The sequence below is a fragment of the Astyanax mexicanus genome, chromosome 6 (assembly GCF_023375975.1).
Source record: "Astyanax mexicanus isolate ESR-SI-001 chromosome 6, AstMex3_surface, whole genome shotgun sequence".
In the NCBI taxonomy this organism is placed as follows: domain Eukaryota; kingdom Metazoa; phylum Chordata; class Actinopteri; order Characiformes; family Acestrorhamphidae; genus Astyanax; species Astyanax mexicanus.
In genome coordinates this window covers 23,122,292-23,141,857 of record NC_064413.1, presented here as the reverse complement: position 1 = coordinate 23,141,857, position 19,566 = coordinate 23,122,292, and the positions used below count along the sequence as shown (strand labels likewise).

Below are 19,566 nucleotides of genomic sequence, written 5' to 3'. Positions count from 1 at the left end.
TCTGATGAGGTAGATAAATGTGTGACTTGAGAAGCACTCATTATTAGTAGGACTGCTGAGGTAAATGTGAGAATGATGTTTTGTTGGTGTCTGCTGGGACATGAAAAATATTAAGTGTTCATTAAATAATTTAAATGATAGTTTTGTAAATGCTTTTTCTTTTAAATGGCCAAAAATTGTAGAAAAAAGATATTCTGTATTCAGGCTATGGGCAAATGTTTATTTGTTTGGTTTTGCGGTTTCAGCAAAATATTTTTATTTCGGTGAAGCTCTAGCATTTTTCAAGATGCTGTTAGAACAAGGATGATGCACAGCATTTAAAAAAATTGTATCCGGTTGAGCATATGAAGTATGAATATGTTGCAGTCCTCTACACTAATGCACTACCCCTCACAGCTAACACTCTGTCTTTCTTCTGCCTCTGGAATTCCAGTGCTTAAAATGAGCCATTAGCACTAGGTGCTAATGCCTGTAGCTAATAGCAGCTTATGGTGGTGAGGAGCAGCTTCACGCTGCAGAAAGCTGATTCGAGTGTCTAATCCTGGCCTCCAGCCTTTTCGCACACATTGAGCAACTGATGGCATTATTACCCGACTGGAAAGAGGGATGATGAGAAGACAGCAGCAGCTTTTCCCTCCTAGCCCGCCCTCTCTGCGTGCATCAGACAGGGTCTCTTAGGGAGGCAGGACCTTCTCTGCAGCGCTTTGCCCTGTTCTAGACAGAATAAAATTCTTCATACCCAAACCTTCACAAAAGCTTTCTGTGAGAGCAGTCAGTGTCAAATTGGAATTTGCTGCTTGAATATTTCACGGCAGTGTTCTGAAATGCAGGGAGAAAATCCACAATCATACTTTTCTGTATAGGAATATAATGTACTGTATTGTGTGCAGCCTTAACGCATGTGATTAATTTGGAATTAATGTTGTTATTTTTTTTAATGCAATTAACTACAGCATCAGGTTAAAAAACGTGATGATATTTCTCGTCAAGCTTAAACCTCCTGGGAAAAAAGATGGATCTGGCAACACAGTAGCAGCGAGTGTGGTGGCTGAGCAGTGAGATCAGCTCTCAGCAGAAGAGGAAAATTTGGGCATTTGTATAGAACAGAGGTCACTAATGGGCGGACCGCGGTCCGGGTCCGGAGCCAAACGTTGTCCAATGCGGACCCAAACCTACTGAGAAGGATTTAATTGTATACGTGCTTTGCGGCGCAGTAAATTCACAGACCAATCACGTGTGGAGTAAGATCACCAAACGCTCTCTTCAGTCAATCAGATCTGTGCAGACGCTGTAAGGGAAAAAAAAATTAAATAAACACACCACTCCTCACGCGGGATCGAACCCGTGTTGTTAGGGTCACAGTCCCGCTGCTCCGGCTGTTGAATTGGGACGCGGCCGTGAAAAACTGCCTTTCTAAGGAGATAGGGAGCCAGAGAATGGGCGGAAACTAAAGTCACTAAAGTTTTTTATTATTATTATTATTATTATATATTTTTCATCATTCAGTTCAAACTAATTTACAGGATATAGCACTTAAAGGACCACTATGTAACTAATTTTCAGTAGTAAATGATAAAATGATCAGGATGTATCATCAGATATTAAGGAAACATGCTGAGTGAAAGCACTGGCAGCTCTTGTCAGCGCGGCTTCAGCAGTACGTTCCTATTTTAAATGTGCAGGCCGTCCCGGGTTTTGTGTTTGTTTTGTCCTCTGTCTCCGCCTGCTGCTCGTTCCCCAACACTAACTCCACCCACTGAGGTTGCCAGCCGTAACACTACACTATAGCGATGTGTCTCAAAAAACTCAGTGACCAAAGCAGGAATATAACAAGAGTGAATATTGGCAGTGAGTTCGAACGGTGGAGACTTAGAGCTCAAAAAGACTCCAAGACTGACCCAGAACTGCAGCTTTTCTCCTGAACAGGTAAGCTAACTGGCTAGCTAACTCAGTCAGGAAATTGGACTGCTGTAGCCGTTTCACACACTCGCTCTCAGGTCCTACATAGTGCACCTTTAGTCATAACACAAGTTAACAATCGGTCCGGAACTTGGCCTGTCGAAATTTTACTGTACTAATTAAATACCCCTGGCATAGAAGATGCTTCTGCTACTTTTAAGATGTATGTCTGCCTGCATTTCAGCTTTCCAGTTCCAGAAACAATAAACGGTAACAGAGTGACCAACAAGACACAAACCATATGTAAATACTGTATGTAAATCCTACACGTGACTGTTTCATAGGCAGTTGTGTTCTGTATTTTAAAAAAAAATCTGTCTTTGCACCTCAAGCATAGGCTAAATATGACTGGTTATGGTTATGCATAGTTAAATTACAAGAGATTTAGGAGAAAAAAAACACAAACCATAGGCTTAATATGACTGGTTGTGGTTTGCACTTATTGTTTGCACTCTATAAGACCTAGAAAAGTTTTATTTTTTATTTTTTATTCTTATTCTTATTTCTGTTTCTTATAGAATCAGTGTGTGAGAAAAAAACAGACTGTTAAGTGTGCGTTATATGATATTGTCAAATAAAATTTTCATTTTTGACGTTTTCTTTAAAATTTTATTTGTAAATCTTGTCTCGTTCTCGTGAACCCAGTATCGTGTATCGGCTCGTCTCGTGATATTAGTGTCTCGTCACACCCCTATTTGATAGTACATAAATCCCTTAGCCTGAATTGTACTTTAGGTGCTTTCACACATATCTTGTTTAGTCTGGAACTTTTCAATTGATCTGAACCAAAAAGCAGGCGTGGGAGAACAAAATTTGTCTTGGTCTTGATTTACTGATCCAACGATAGAAGTGCAACAGATTATGCTGGTGAATCCTGTATATCATCCTTTATATGACTGCTGTCAAGGAGTCTGAAGTTGGCACAACACAGGGAAAAGGCAACTTGACATTCTATAATTCAATGTTCAATCCTTATCCAGTGAAGACAGCATCTAGCAAACAGACCTTCATGTGTGAAATTGCCTTAGTTTAAGAACTGGCACTAACAATGAGTAAATAGGAAATCTAAGAGAAAACAAAACAAAAAAAATCTAATTGTCTCAGTCTTCAGGAAAACATATGATAAAATTATATCCAATAAATACAAAATGTTAACTTTTTAGGAGAAAACCTGATGCAATGAGCTGTTTTGGACATTTTAGTTCATTTCTAATGTTCAGTTCAGCATGAAGTATTCAGAGTGCTGGAATGGTGCTGAACAGTGCTCGTTTAGTCTGGGCTGTTGCCTCCTAGTGGACAGTGGTGGTACTGCTTTGGGACAGTTGACTTTGTAACCAAAATAAAACATTGTTACAGTCTGTAGGTTACTGTACATAACCTTATTTTTTTGTATTATGAATTCATACAAAATAGATATATGGTTGAATATATGGATATATGGTTCTGAAACTTAAGAAGTCAAATGTATTGATTCTAATATGTGTTTAAACAGTGGAGTCAGTCAAATCTTTTATGGTCAACAGTTTTAGCCACATGTTGCAAAATGTTGTGAATTCCTGAAAAAAATGTAGATACAGATTTACGATTTGCACAACTTTGTACAATAGACCCATGACAACCTTTTATATATTTAGAATAAAAAAACACAAAAAGTCTATTATGGCTGCAACATGAAATAATTTCATCTTACTTTTAGTCTAGAAATACTGTGGCTTAGAGTAGTCAAAAACATGTGGAACTCTGGCATGGACAGCACTCTGGCATGGCTAAAACATACTAATGTACCAGAAGTAGCTAATGCTAGCTTTCAATGTATGAAATCTTACAGCTATGTAAGCCATTCTTGATTACCAGAAGTATAAACTTCTAAACAAAAATGCTGACAGCGTTGAAAGTGTTGATTCTTGGCTGTGGTTTGAAGTGAAATTTACTGTTTATCAATACACAGTAGGTTGACAGTAACTGTTATAAATCTCTCTTGATGTGTATTAGAGAAAAAACAGTTGTCACCCATCACAAGCAATACAATACAATGTTAACACCGCACAAACTTGTTGTTTGTCTATAAAATGTATGTATTTCCATATTAATTACACAGTCTGATACAATACTGCAGTTCATTACTTAGTTTACAAAGCAGAGAAGTGGTCAAATATTGCTATCACTTTTACATAACACTCTTTCTTTTATGTGATGCTTTTATGTGATGACACTGAAGGGCATCACTAATGCTAAATAGATTTAACAAACTGAAGTTCCTTTCATGTTCAGTTTCATGTGATTTGTGTATAAGGAAAACAGGGGAACCTTATGGAATGGAATGCAGTCATGTGGCCAGGTACTTAGAAATTAGTAACTGTTTATCTGAATCAAATGTCATAGCTAAAATAGCTTGGATGAAGGCCTTTTGCTGCAAAGTGTTTGTACTTCCCAAATGTCACGGTTGACCCTGGTGTTGCACCTCCACAACATAGGAGGTCGCTATCTCCCCAGTATTAGCAACAAGGCTCACCTGTAGCACCAGTAGAAATATTTAAGGACGATGTCTTGTTTGCATACATACAGCATTTTAAAGCGTTTCTCACACTATCTCTGTTTGTTCTGGGTCTTTTGTCTGTTTTTCAGTTTTTTCTATTTTTGACCCCAATTTTTGGATTTGCCCTGTTCTGTACCTCTGTACTGTGTTAATCTATTTTTTTAAATACACGTGCATTTGGATCCTCTACCTTGTCTGGTTTAACATCAAGTATACAATGTGCCTAAAATGTTTGTTATTTAATCATTTTTTAAGGTATGGAACACAATATTGTATTGATTTTTATAACATCTATAATATTAAAATGTCTAATTTAAGTCTGTACATTTAATTAAACTTCAACCCCATTTACATCTAGTTATTTCATGCATCTTGCGTATTCGGAATATACTTACCGGTATATAAGGCAAAGCCATGTAAAAATGTAAGTGTAAAGACACCCAAGAAACATAAAAAAAAAAAAAAAAGATAAAAATTTGATCATGTTGTTCTGTCTCTACAAGACGTATTTAACAACTAAAACTCCTTCCAGTATAATTGAAACCCCTATAATATCTTCCAACCAATAAATGAAGTTGCATATTTCTTCTCATATAGCAACTGAATTTTTGGTCTGACTTAGAGCTGGGTGATTAATGGATTTTATCGATTAATTCGAATTTGCAGTTAAGAACGATGTATTTTTGTGAAAATTATCTCTGAGCTTTAATTTTCACCACCGACGCTCCCCTGTGGGCTCCTGTACTTCAGACTGAGCTTAGCCCCGCGCGCACCCCCCGCCCCTCTCTCCCATGTGCACCCCCCATCCCTCTCTCTCTCTCTCCCTCCCTCCCTCCCGTTTACTTCACTTATAATTGGGCTTTAGCATGGACATGCCAGTCATGAGGATATGCTCATAAGTAAATTTGGGAGGACTTGTGAATACCATGTAACAAGAAGCATTAATGGCCCCCATTGTTTTGTCAAGTTCATTTAATAAATGTGTTTTGACAAGTGCATAATCGCAATTATCTAACTGTGTGAAACAATAATGCATTGTGACAGTCAAAGGTGTGAAAATGACACAAGATTTATCTCTCCACAGAAACGGGATAAAGGTCAGGTGCTCCTTGACAAAGTCTGCGAGCATCTTAACCTTCTAGAGAGGGACTACTTTGGGATCACATTCCGTGATGCAGAGAATCAGAAGGTAGGAGTCAACTTTTGTTTTATGCTTTACAATTTTATTTTTGAGAGAAAAACATTAATGATCTTTCTTCTTGTTTACAGAACTGGCTTGACCCTTCCAAAGATATGAAGAAGCAGATTAGGGGTGAGTATTTACACTATAAGCACATTTAATATTCAATATTGCTTAAAAATAACACTTCATATGGTTATTTGTATGAGTGGTGCTTTAGAATGATGTTGCTTTTAAAGGCATGTGAAGTGTGAGGATTTCACACATACCTTTGTTTTGTTCAGACTGTTGGACTTTTCTGTTAATAACCAAAATAGCATGTGTGAATAGCAGCCCAGATCAAAGGACCAAAAAGTGTAAGACTAAGTCTATCATGTCTGTGGGATATCATTAAACTTTTAACAGCAGAAGAAGAAAAATAAACAGTGTTATGCTGAAATCTGCAGTGTGTATGCAAGCGATTACACTCATGACTGCTGTATCTACTGTAACTGTAATCCAACCCTTATTTATAAACAGAAATAAAAGCAATCTACAGTAATCTGTTATGCTGATTATGCTGTGTGATGCATGAGCACACTTACCCTGCGTTTACACTGGAAAGCCACAACGCGACAGGAGACCATTCTTTTGGCAGGGCGCGATTTGGCGCCGCGAGAGGCGACCAGCGACACACAGAGTTTAAATTTTCTTTATGCAAATGAATTATGACGTGGTCAAGCGACCTTCTAACCTGATTGGCTTTAGCATTTCTTTGGACTTATCACAAACAGGGGGTCCAAGGTCCTCAAGCTTCTGTTCTCTGAACTTTTGGTTCCTTTCTCTGTTGAATTGGGTGGACCCATGTCTATCTGGGGGAACGGCTGTGTTTCCAACGCAGGTAAATCACAGAAACGGCCAAGAGTCTAGCAAGCTCTGGAGTTATAGCTGTAGAATAAAGTGGCCAAGCGATTCCTCATATTTATACCATATTTTCCCTCCAAAATGTATGTTTTTCAAGCGGGAATAAAATTGGCTGGATGGTATAAATTGTATATATATATATATATATATATATATATATATATATATAAAATTCACCATGTCTTATTAAAATCTATTTATTTTTAACCATTTTAGTGATCTTAATTTAGTTAACAAATACATATCTAATACAAACACACATTAATCATTTTTTTTTTACAATACAATACAATATTTTCTTGTCGGAGGCTGGGCCATGATACACGCACACGTTAAGCATGATACGCCCACAAACGATTCATCGCGTTCAAGTGTGAACACAGGGTAAGGGGGAGCCTGATCCTTGCAGGGAGACAAAATTTGACACAATACCTGAAAAGGCAAATCACCAATCTGAAAGCCCATCAATGTCAAGTACAGGAAGAACCAGCCCACAAGAATGTTGATGACAAAACGTAATGGAAACCCAAAACTAACCAGACTGAATGTTTACAATGTAGCGAACACGTGTAGTAAAATCAAATGCCTTCAATGAAGATTTCTCAATATGAATATGTTTGGTTTAGAACTCTTTCTCTGGAGATAAGTTGTCATTATCTGGAGAGTTTTGCTTTCTTTCAGAGAGCTTGGATTCATAAAAGCAATCTTGATGTCCAGCAAATAAACTGAGGGTTAGTTTGCATGTCAAAAGAAAGCCTTAGTCACAGATTAGTGCTAATGCACTTAAATTATTCTGTTCTGTTCTTCCTGGCAATATGAAATTATATGTAATCTAGCCACTCTGTTAGATCAATTTGCCTTTTAAAACGCTAGCAAGCTTACTGTGGAATCAATGGATTTATGGCTGGCCTGTCTGGAGCAATCCATTACAATACTTGTTTGGGATTTGTACAGCTATGTGAGAACATGATGCAACTGGAATATAAAGTACTAGCAAGCTTTAAAATCAATGGTAGATGTATTCTTGCTAAAAATCAACCCTGAGAGACCAGACCCAGCAGCTTCTTAATGTTTTTTTTTACTGATTGTAACCAATAATAATATTAAGGTTTAATAAAGAATCATTTTTGTAAAGGAAATGTGAGAGTGAAGATCTTTTGAGAATACACTGTACAGTAATGAAAGAAATAGTGGCATTTACAGTAAAATGTGTTCATAGAATTTTATTGTATCAAATACAGATAAGTGCTGATGGTTGGAGATTTTAAGTTAACATTTTATTTTATATTTCAGTCTAGAAAAACACAATGACTAGTAGATTTAACAGATTTTATAAAAGAATAAATGCAAAAATGTATGAATGTTTTGTTAATATTACACAGTATATATAAACACAGTGCAATAGTTTTAATAATGGAAAATTGTATTTCTCCCAAAAATTAGATGTAAAATTAGTGTATCTACTGAGGTTTACACTGGTATGGTTTTATTGTGTTTCACAGTAAAATGTATAGACAATTATTTTTCACATTAAACAGTTCTTTACAGGAATGGTTCTTTTTAGAACCAAATATGGTTCTTCTATGGCATCGTATAAAGAACAATTTGTAGAACCTTAAGAGTGAATCAGCGATTTAATGGCTCACAAGGAGTTCCAGTACAGCAGGGTTATACCTGTATGGTTTTGAGAGTGTTATGAGCTAGTAAAAATGACTTAACTTCACCTAACACACCTGAACTAACCTGCTGACATAAGTTTTTTTTTTTTCTTAGGGCTGGTTGATATTGTGCAAAAAATGTATCTCAATATGTTTCCAATATAATGAATAGTAAACAGCCTTTTAAACATTACATACAGCTTTTATGTTAAACACAGTGCAAACATGCCATATTTGTTTTTCAGTTCAGGAAAATTGTTAAATATGTAAATCACTGCCACATAAAAGAGTTTACATGTTTCTGACAAGAGCAAATGTTTGTCTACTGAGATTCTCTCTGGCAGCTTCTATATGTAAAGATGTACAATCTTGATTAGCCCACTTGATTAGCCCACAGAAAATCACATTGCAACAGTTATTCAATTAAATTGATTAAAGAAGTTGATTAACCTCCCAGCCCTAGTTCTTCTGTTAAATGAATCCAGTTCCTTCCTGTTGATATGAATCATTTTTCATTTCCATTTCATGTTTGTCCTGTTCCCTGTCTTTTCTGGGTTCTTTTTTTCTTGTTTGCTTTTCATAACCACCTGCTACCTGACCTTGCAATGAAAGTATTTATATTGACGCACAGTCTTAACAGAATGATGATTGTATGAGCGGTTCTCTGTGTGATCCTGCAGTGATGATGTTTTTCTTTTGCTGATTTTTTTTTTTGCAGGAGTCGCCTGGAATTTCTCCTTTAATGTGAAGTTTTATCCTCCTGACCCCGCTCAGCTCTCTGAGGACATCACAAGGTCAGAGCTGTTCAGCACACTGCTGCAGGCCTTCAGAGCATTCTGTCAGTTAAAGCCCACAGAGAAACTGCAAGCTGATGAGCAGATGGAGACCCAGAGCTATTAACCCTGAGTTTACGGAACCTATTAGCTCAATCCAGTGGAAGATTTTCTGCACACGTTACTAGGGCTGTGTATTGACTAGAACCTGGTGATAGGTTATGCGTCACGGTATTGGGGTTCTGATTCAAAATCACAATATACTGCTATACTGAAATTAAGGTGTTATATTGTTTATATCCAGAGAAAAAAATCTTATGGTGTAAAATAAGTATATTATTTATAAAATCTGAATAAAAGATAAGATGACTTTTTATGCAAGAAGAACAGTAAATAACAGTAAACCAGGGGTCGGCAATAGGCGGCCTGCGGGCCAGATGTGGCCCTCAAACATGAAACATTTGGCCTGTAAGCTTATTTGAACTATAATGAACGATAATGAAAAAATAAATCGCTTCTGTTGTGAGCTTTTGTTTACATTCCTCCCATATCTCTCTGTTGCGCTTGACGTGACTTTAGTTTCTGCAAGTTCTCGGGCTCCATATCTCCTTATAAGGGCGTTTTTTTCCCCAGCTGTGTAGCCGGGGCAGTGGTAGTGTATTGGACCGCGACCTTGAGGGTACAGGTTCAATCCTGCATGAGGAGCGGTGTGTTTATTTATTTATTTTTTCCCTTCTTCTTGGGTTTACCTGCTTTGAGATCAACTGTTCTGCAATTGGGTTCGACAACCCTCTGGGCTGGAGAGCTACTAGTCTTGTAGCACTCCATCCCATTACACTTTTTTCAAAACAGAATTTTTTTAGTGGCACGCCACATTATGGCTTGGAAAATATCTGACCTGTGACCAAAATAATTGCAGACCCCTGGTTTAAACACTGCAAATGAAGCACTAACACCAATCTATACATGTAAACTAATAATTGGACAATGATACCGCATATTTAAAAGTCATTATAGTATTGCAAAACTAAATATTGCGATACAGTTAATCAATATTTTCTGACTCCTACTCTTGACTTTATTCAGAACCCTTAGAATCCCTGAAAAGTTCCAGATATGGAGCATCATTGTTTGTGTTTTTTCTTGTTATTCCTCATTCTAACATCTAACATCTCTCTTTCTGTCTCTCAGGTACTACCTGTGTCTTCAGTTGAGAGATGATGTTCTGTCCGGGCGTCTACCCTGCTCCTTTGCCACACACACGGTTCTCGGATCATACACGGTCCAGTCGGAGCTGGGTGATTTTGATCCAGACGAATATGGCACAGACTACGTCAGCGAATTCCGGTTTGCACCTCACCAGACCAAGGAACTAGAAGAGAAGGTCATGGACCTCCACAAGAACTACAAGTGCGCTACTCATACTCTCTATTTGAAACAATATTTGATCACACTTAAAGCAGAAATCCAGTGTAAAATGGATTTGGGGTGAAGAGAAACATGATAATGAGGACAACATTTTGTCAAATTGCCACCTCCATTCTCCCACAGCATTAAGAAATACAGAACATTTAGTTGATGCTTCCAATAGGTTTACAATGCTAGTCATAGGGGCATAGAGTTGCCCATGTAAAAAAAACTATTTTTTAAATCATTAACAAGCTCATTAAAATAATTAAAATAGCTCCATACTTTATTGGTAGAATTCTGGAGTTTATAGCTACTTAAAGCTTGTTAATGGTATAAATATATAGAGATTTGCATGGGCATTGCTATGCCCCTATCACTAGCATTGTAAACGTGTTTGGGAGCATCGTCTGAAAGCGCTGTATTTTGGAATGCTGTTGAGGTATTCATTATCATTCTTATGTTTCTCTATAACCCACAAGTCTATTTCACACCGGAGTCCTCCTTTCAGTTACTATATTTATTTTGTGTGTGATTTGTCTCCGTGTAGTCATTAGTACCTTTCTTTGAGCAAAGGGAGTGTCTCATACTGTGGTTCTAGCTGTCTGGAGATGATAAGTAAAAAATTGCTTTGTGCCAACTGAGACACTCTTCTCCTCAAGGCAGTGCTTCTGTGGGCATTGAACACCACTTGAATTGTACACCTTAGTACCCTTGCTCAAAAGTTCTATTAAATTTAATGTTGATACCATTGGCCACTGACCTTTAGTAGCACAGCCAAAGAGATATAGTTGACTGCTGTGTCAAAAATGCCTTTTTTTTTAGTTTGTCTTATAACTCTCTGATCAAGTTGATTCATCCCCCTTATTGTGAATTTGTTCTCATGTTTACAAAGTACAAAAAGGACCATGCACAAGAAATCATCTTAGTGTGTTCATTTTTCCAAACTAGTCTGTAATCAGTATGTCTAAAATCTATGTAATACTAATTTATTTAATTTTCAGGCAAATCAGCAGTAAGATACACAAGTTTTTTTTAAGCCACATATTTGAAAGTATATTACACAGAAACAGCTAAATATATATGGAATGCTTATGGAAATATACAGCTCTGGAAAAAATAAGAGAGCACTTCAGTTTCTGAATCAGTTTCTTTGCTTTTGCTATTTATAGGTATATGTTTGAATAAAATAAACATTGTTGTTTTATTCTAAAAACTACGGACATTTCTCCCAAATTCCAAATGAAAATATTCTCATAAAGAGCATTTATTTGATGATAATGAGAAATGGCTTAAATAACAAACAAGACGCGGAGCTTTTAGACCTCAAATGATGCCAAGAAAAAAGTTCAGGAATCAATATTTGGTGGATTTTTTTATGCACATTTTTTATGCATCTTGGCATGTTTTCCTCCACCAGTCTTACACACTGCTTTTGGATATATTTAGGCCACATCAAACCAAGCAGTTTTTTCAAGATCTGTATATATGCTTTACATTTATTTCAGCTTCCAATCTATTTAGGAGATTCGCTTTAAGTTATTTAACGAAATTAGAGTATGTTCACCATAAACAAAATCCTAACAACAGTCATTAATGTTAAGGTCTGGGTTTTTGGTGGCCTGTCCATAGTTGTGACTACACCTTTGCCAGTTTTAGTAGTTTTTTTTTCTCTAAATGCTTTCAGACCCACAACACAGATTAATCTTCAAACATAGATTTTAAATGGCTGTCTACCGGGTTGTTAGGAGTCCCATTTTCTCATTTCTCATCTTCTTGTCAGCTTGATTCAATTCAAGATCATGGTGGCGTTCCTGCTGGGGGATCCCAAAGCACTCCTAGCCCTGTTGGCAGATATTATCCCTCCTGGGATGTCCTGGGTCTTCTCTGGGTCTTCTCCCAATTGGTTCTCAGATAAGAGAGCTAGATAACAAAGCTGCTCACTCAGTTTAAAGATTGAATCCAGCTACCAGGCAAAAAAAAATCTACTGCTCATATGTTTACAATCTTGTTATTATTGTCAGTGGCTACTCTTCCTGACCATAGGTACTGTATATGCTTAGGTAAATGGAGAGCTGTGCTTTATGCCATCAGCTCTCTCTCCATCACTGCAGTCTTATAGAGCACTCGCACTACTGCAGTCTCAGCACCTGACCTACAATCAATCTCTTAAACCCTTTTCCCATCACTTGTGAACAAGACCTTGATATATTTAATTCCTCTACTTGGGTTAGGGTCATATTTTCCTAAAGAAAAAAAAATCAAAAATATTTTTTCCCCATTTTCCCTTCACATTTCCTTCTTACTTATGAAAAATAAGAGACCACTTCAGTTTCTATGATTTTGCTATTTATAGGTATATGTTTGAGTAAAATGAACATTGATGTTTTATTCTATAAACTAGAGAAAACATTTCGCCAACATTCCAAATGAAAAGATTGTTTTTAAAGATGTATTTGCAGAAAATGAGAAATGGCTGAAATAACAAAAAAAAAAATGCAGAGCTTTCAGACCTCAAATAATGCAAAGAAAACAAGTTCATATTCGTAAAGTTTTAAGAGTTTAGAAACCAATATTTGATGGAATAACCCTGGTTTGTAATGCATAGTATTCATGCATCTTGGCATGTTCTCCTCCACCAGTCTTACACACTGCTTTTGGATGACTTTATGCCACTCCTGGTGCAAAAATTAAAAAAATTAACTGGTTTATGGCTTGTGATCATCCATCTTCCTCTTGGAAATTTGGTAAAATCAAACTTTTTAAGTGGTCTCTTTTTTTTTTTTTTCAGAGCTGTATTTAGTATTCCTGACAACATAATATTTATTTTGATGATCTGTTGTCCCACATATAATTACGAAAATTGTAACTATTGTCATTTCAAGACAGTTTTATGTCAATTATTATTTTAGGAGTTATTTAATCTGATTATTTTTTTGGATTTGTCTGTTGGTCAACAATAATTTCTGTCATTCCCTCCTCTCTGCTTTCTGTGGGCACAGCTACTGTTCCAGTCCATCTTTTACCACACCTGCTCAACTCTGCCCACCTGTAAATGTCACCCTGTTATCCAGACTCTGCCTTAAAATAACTTAACAATAAGTTCCCATGGCAAATTAAAATACTGACCAGTGAAATGAAAAATAAAACCTAATCAACATTAATACATGTAATCACAATATATAAAAAATCCAATAAATAAATAAAATAAGTATTTCTAATGAAGTAACAAAAGATAAAGTAATTTCAGGTCGGCTTTTTTTTCTAATAAACCCTATATTGATTAATGATTTAGCCTTATAGCATGATAACAAATTATCTGTTCAAAGAGCAAAGGAGCTTTAATTAATAATAGATTATGAGATGTATGATTGTTTTTGCCAGTCTGTACTGCCTAAAAATGTGTATTTTTAAATGCTGCTATTTTAGAGGAATCTATTAACCTCAAGTAACACAACCTATTTACCTATTGCAGTCTGCTCTGTGTGTAGCTATGTAGGTAACGTTTAATGATGCATTGGTCAAAAATTATTAAGGTCATGTCCATTAATTGTATGATAAGTTGATGATGTAATTATCAGGGTGACTCTTCAGAAGAAAACTGTCTTGCTCCTAATGGCTATTTTGACTGGAAATGTAATAAATGAAGCATTGTCTCTAAGTTGTGTGCAGTACTTTAGCACTACGTCAGTCTCCCAGCAAAGCTTTAAATGCCCATCATCAGGCAGCTGGTGGAGTGTGTGGAACCTTTGTAATGTTCTCTCTTTTTTCAGAGGGATGACGCCAGCTGATGCTGAAATGCATTTCCTGGAGAATGTGAAAAAGCTGTCTATGTATGGAGTGGACCTCCATCACGCCAAGGTACAGAGCCCACAACTGTCTCTGAGTACTTGTTTACTTCACCATGCTTCATAAGACACATGGAGCAGGAGCCCTTAGTAGTTTGCAGCATGAATTAGCTATGACTCCTCTTCCATTTGTCTGCACCTTTTTGGGTTTTGCTCTACCACCATGGCATGAGCAAGGGCAAACCAAGGCTCTATTTACCATGCAAGTTTTCTTAAATATAAACTCTTCAGAAACTTCTATTGTCTGGTATATTGTATCTGATATTAAGAACAAGACACAGAAAAGCAGAATGAATACGCAGTAATCTCTATGAGGTGACCCAAATCAGAAATCTCTGAGCTTGTTTTTAATGTGAAGCATGTCTGCATAATGTATGTATCCCCTCATGTATAATGTATGTATCCCCTAACATTGATAATATCTGTTATCCCCAGAAAGTATGTTATAAGCAGCAGCTTATAAGTGTTTTATGTTCAGGGTTGTTTTGTTTATATGTTTTTGTTGGTTTGCCTGCTTTGTCATGTGTCCTGACATTCATTGTTAATAATGATGAGATTGTGTGTCTACAGGTCTCTTAGTGTAGGTAATCACCTTGGATAGTGTAGTACAGCACATACATTTATGCAGGAGTCCATAAATGATACAGTTGTATACAAAAGTTTCTACACCCCTGGTCAAATTACATGTGTTGTTAATTGCTCACATAGGTTTACATCCTTTACAGAAAACACATATTCACACTTTCTTAAGAAGAATTACTAAATACAGAAAAAAACATGCATGCCATGTTTATCTGTGGTATGTTTAGAATTTTAGATCACTTAATTAAATAAGTCCAATAAATTGTCTTTTTAACTGGGGTGTCTTAACTTTTGCATATGCTTATATATTTGTCCATCTGCTTAATTAAAGAATTTTAGGGCCTTACTTTAGTAGTAACTCTCCCAAACTACCCTTTTTTTATTTTTTAACTCTGAATCTAGTAACACATATTTAACTATTCAAAACATTTGCTTGTCAAACTCAGCATTACATATTTTTTTTTACAAAGTGTCTAAGTGTAATTTCTTTAACAGAGCCATATTTGTGAAATAAAAAAATAAAAAGAACATCTACAGTATTATAAAAATTGATCATTTGTTTGCCTTTTTTGTCCCATTTAAGGACAAGAAAGAACAAGTCTCATTTGCCCTTAGTTCACCCTAGCCATTAAAACTGACAGCTAGACCAATATTACTACATAATTCAGTTTGGGCACACAGTATCACTGTCCAAGTACAGAAAGTCTCAGTAGACATTTGTCATTAAAACAGATGTGATTAGCATTGGAAATGTTTCACAGTTTTGGTGTTCAATTTGATCTACTAGGCAGAGTAGGCAATAATAGAGAAACGCTTTTCTCCGAAGCTTCAAATACAATCATCATCAGTGTAATGTAAATGAGATCATTCTCATGCAGCTTCATTTTCTTTCATTTATCGATTGATCAGTTTACTTTTTCTTCCTTATGAAAACATTAGTTTCTGTCCCTTATTAATAAGGGTTGGAAACATTAATTCTGTTTTCCTATTTTGAAGATAACAGTCGTTGAAACATTCAGCAACGTTCATAACAACCTGTGAGCCATAAAACTATTTAACTGAAGTAGAAAGTGTTGCAGAGTTCTTCCGAAGGCATCTGCCATCCCATAAATGGTCATTGGGCGGTCTCCTCTGAAAGGAAAAACGGAGACCAAGCAATGATCAGCATGGAAACTGTCCCTCAATTTGGTTAGATCAGCCCCTCTTCTTTTTCCCCCTTTTCTTACTGAATGGCCTAGTTGGTAGGAAGCTTCTTTGAGTGCTTGTCTCCAGCTAAAGGAGAGGTAAGGCTGCATTCGTGCTTTTATGTGTCCTTGTATGTGTGTGTATGTTTCCTCCTGTCTGACCCGAAGTCTTTGTGCATGACCATGGACTGAAGAGTCCCATTGTCTGAGCTTCGGCTGACTCGGCCACAATACGCGTGCTATTGTGGCCCGCTGCCTACTCTCAGTGTGCTCATGTGCGGAGGTCACATTCCCCAGAGAAAGACCACTTCATGGTTCTTTGTCATGTGTTAATGCAGAAACTCATCATTCTGTTGAAGGGGTTTAGGTTTGAAGCTGCCATTTTCACCAGCCTTGTGAACCACTCATTAATCGTTTTTTTCCGGAAATCCTCCATCATTATCCCGTAAACACATTACACAACATTAACAAGTAGTGTTGGTCACATTAGGGTGCGTTAACTACCCACATCCATTATATTCCCCTAAAATCCTTCCCGATAGATTGTAATGTGAATGAATGTGTATCTGTTCTATTGATAGTGCTCAATGACAGCTATTAACATATGCTAAACCTGCTCGATTACACCAGGTGTTGCATTTCATGGATAGCAACAAGGCTTTGTTCAGCACCTGTCAACTGTGAAAGCATTTATGCATCTCTGAAAGCCTTTTCTTCTGAGTGCCTGAAAATAGTGTCTCGGGTACGCAGACTGCAATACTCAGCCAAATCGAGAGGAAACACGCTTGCACTCTTTTGTGAGCAATCATTTGCAATGGATCTGCCAGAGATTTGTATGCAATACAAGTACAGCAGACAATACAAGCATAAGGACAGGTGGGGAATGATTAACACTCTTAACATGTCATAACGCAAAATTAAATAAACTAAATGACCTGCTGAATGTGTAGCTCATCTTCTCTCTCAGGGATATTACCTCATGGGCTGCTCAACAATGGTTCCACTTTCAACTTTCTTCACATTTGGGCACTCAGTCTGACTCAGCGTTCTTTTATTTTATTTTTTTTAATAAGAACTCATTTTGCATTTTGGCCAGCCATTGTTTAAGACTTTTCTGATAGGCTTGATAAATCACAAGATCTTCTTTGCTACTTCCAGTTCTTACTGGGCATTTCTGTAACACCAGATGTGTTCTTTTGGAGCCACTCAGAAAACTAAACTTCAGTCCAGCTGTATGTCCATTTGACTGTTGTTTGTCTGGTTATAAGCTGATGGCCCAAGTTCATGTATCAACTATTTTTCCAGGATTCAGAGGGGGTGGAGATCATGCTAGGAGTGTGTTCCTCAGGCCTCCTCATCTATCGGGACCGTCTGCGCATCAACAGGTTCGCGTGGCCCAAAGTCCTCAAGATCTCCTACAAGAGGAATAACTTCTACATCAAAATTCGGCCTGGAGAGGTAAAACCAGTTCTGAGCTAGACTATTCCCTGCTCTGAGGTTTTGAACTGTGTTAAAAAAAATACTGCCAAATGTGTGACAATATCTTGTTTGTGTGTCTAGTTTGAGCAGTTCGAAAGCACGATTGGCTTTAAACTCCCCAACCACAGAGCAGCTAAGAGACTTTGGAAGGTTTGTGTGGAGCACCACACTTTCTTCAGGTGAGATCTGATGAAGCTGCAAGGTTCTTATGCTTTTTATTTGTATTAGAAGTGTGTTTTTTATTTATAATAATCTGGTAGTTATTTACTAGAGATGTCACAGTAACAGAAATGTGGTAGTCTGAATCAATAGCACTAAAATCCTATTATTGATACGAATTTCAACACCAGTGCCAAAACTTGGAATATGCACACAAAAAGTCTCAATATCTCAGGTTGTGAGTCATTGCGTCATTTTTATGAGCCAAGGTCAGTTTATACTTCTGCGTTGCATTATAGCCTACGCCGTAGCTCGACGCGCACCGCTCTGGAAATAACAAATATAACAACGCATCGCGTGATGCGAACAGCTGCAGCTGTGATTGGTCCACGCACACTGAAATATAAACTCACTCTGCTGCATAATGCACTCTCGCTGAATACGCTTAAGCTATTCATAAAAAATGTTTTTTCCTATTTTCTCCCCAATTTACAAGGCCAATTACCCAACCCACTCATTAGGACTCCCCCTATCACTAGTGATGCCCCAACAACCAGGAGGGTGTAGCCTCCGGTACATGTGAAGTCAGCCACCACCTCTTTTTGCACTGCTGCTGATGTAGCATTACTGAGTAGCATCACAGTACGCTTGAAGGAAAGTGCAGCGACTCGGTTCCGATACATCAGCTCACTCTCCCTAGGAGTGATGTGGGGGGACAGTGCCCTCTACCCACCCAGAGAGAACAAATCCAATTGTGCTCTCTCAGAGCTCCGACATCTGATGGCAAGCTACATGAACAGGATTCGAACCAGCGATCTCGAAGTTTGCCTTTCGGTTTTGAACATGTCACCAAAATGCAAATTTGTCTTGTTCTTTTTGCTTCTGGTGTGACTGCACATATAAGACTTGTTTATAATTATGCCGCCTTTTAGTTCTAGAGAAATCACATTTTCCACGTTTATATTGACTTGGCACCACAATATCAGTTCTTGTGACATCAGTTCTCTGTTAATTACGTATCAAGACCTTCTTAAGTGCCAGATCAAATATCACTACTACTATTAATACTGAACTCCCAGAGTTGGTCCCAGAAATCTACGATGGGTTTGTGCCAGGAAGTAACCAAAGCATGTGACTATTATTCATCAGGTTGGTTTCTCCGGAAACGCCTCCTAAGAAGTTCCTGACTCTCGGTTCCAAGTTCCGCTACAGTGGCAGAACCCAGGTCCAGACACGACGAGCCAGTTCACAGATAGTTCGCCCAGCACCCTACTTTGAGCGCTCCACCAGCAAACGCTACACCATGTCCCGCAGTCTAGACGGAGGTTAGTTCTGTTTTTTTATTATTATTATTATTCTCTGTTATTGTATATCATTATTGATTATTTAATTAAGCTTGAGTTACTGTATGTTCTTATTAAATATTGATGCTATTTAAAGTGAGGCTGCTCAGTTGTAGAAAAATAATACGAGTGTGATTATTTAAGACTGGTTATGATTAGAAAAGATTGCATGTTCCTACTGTGGCACTTCTTCATCAGCCGAATTCTTAGCGAGAACATCTAACAGCTTTGTTTGGTACTTAGTGGAAAATTCTCTCATCCTTTAGAGCAGGGGTCCTCAAACTACGGCCCGCGGGCCGCATACGGCCCCCTGCGCTCATTTGACCGGCCCCTTTAGCTCCAACAGCAGTACCTGCTCCCTGGCCCCTCACGCAAGCAGCATTAGCTATACGGGGGAAAAAAACAGTAAAAAAAAATGACAATTGGCCATCGAGTGTCTCCGTAGACAGATGAAAAAAAACAGAAGGCTATTTCCCACGGTAATCAGACAACATACTACCACTCGCTCTGTGCTGTTCGCATGAGCTCTGAGACTCACATCTGACGGAATGTCGA

The 19,566-nt window shown here is 37.6% G+C and overlaps 1 protein-coding gene across 18 annotated transcripts in view; it reads left to right on the top strand.

Moving 5' to 3' along the window:
* epb41l3a (erythrocyte membrane protein band 4.1-like 3a) overlaps nucleotides 1-19,566 on the top strand; it is a 146,769-nt gene that overhangs the window by 93,877 nt on the left and 33,326 nt on the right. For 15 of the 18 annotated variants that reach the window (XM_049480022.1, XM_049480012.1, XM_022673895.2 and 12 more), the window contains exons 4-12: nucleotides 5,580-5,684; nucleotides 5,765-5,807; nucleotides 8,955-9,030; nucleotides 10,201-10,419; nucleotides 14,190-14,277; nucleotides 16,085-16,129; nucleotides 17,336-17,488; nucleotides 17,591-17,688; nucleotides 18,818-18,993. In XM_049480022.1, coding sequence (XP_049335979.1) covers nucleotides 5,580-5,684; nucleotides 5,765-5,807; nucleotides 8,955-9,030; nucleotides 10,201-10,419; nucleotides 14,190-14,277; nucleotides 16,085-16,129; nucleotides 17,336-17,488; nucleotides 17,591-17,688; nucleotides 18,818-18,993 — 1,003 coding nt within the window. The remainder of the gene's footprint in view (nucleotides 1-5,579; nucleotides 5,685-5,764; nucleotides 5,808-8,954; nucleotides 9,031-10,200; nucleotides 10,420-14,189; nucleotides 14,278-16,084; nucleotides 16,130-17,335; nucleotides 17,489-17,590; nucleotides 17,689-18,817; nucleotides 18,994-19,566) is intronic. The other 3 variants (XM_049480021.1, XM_049480019.1, XM_049480013.1) reach the window with 1 other exon arrangement.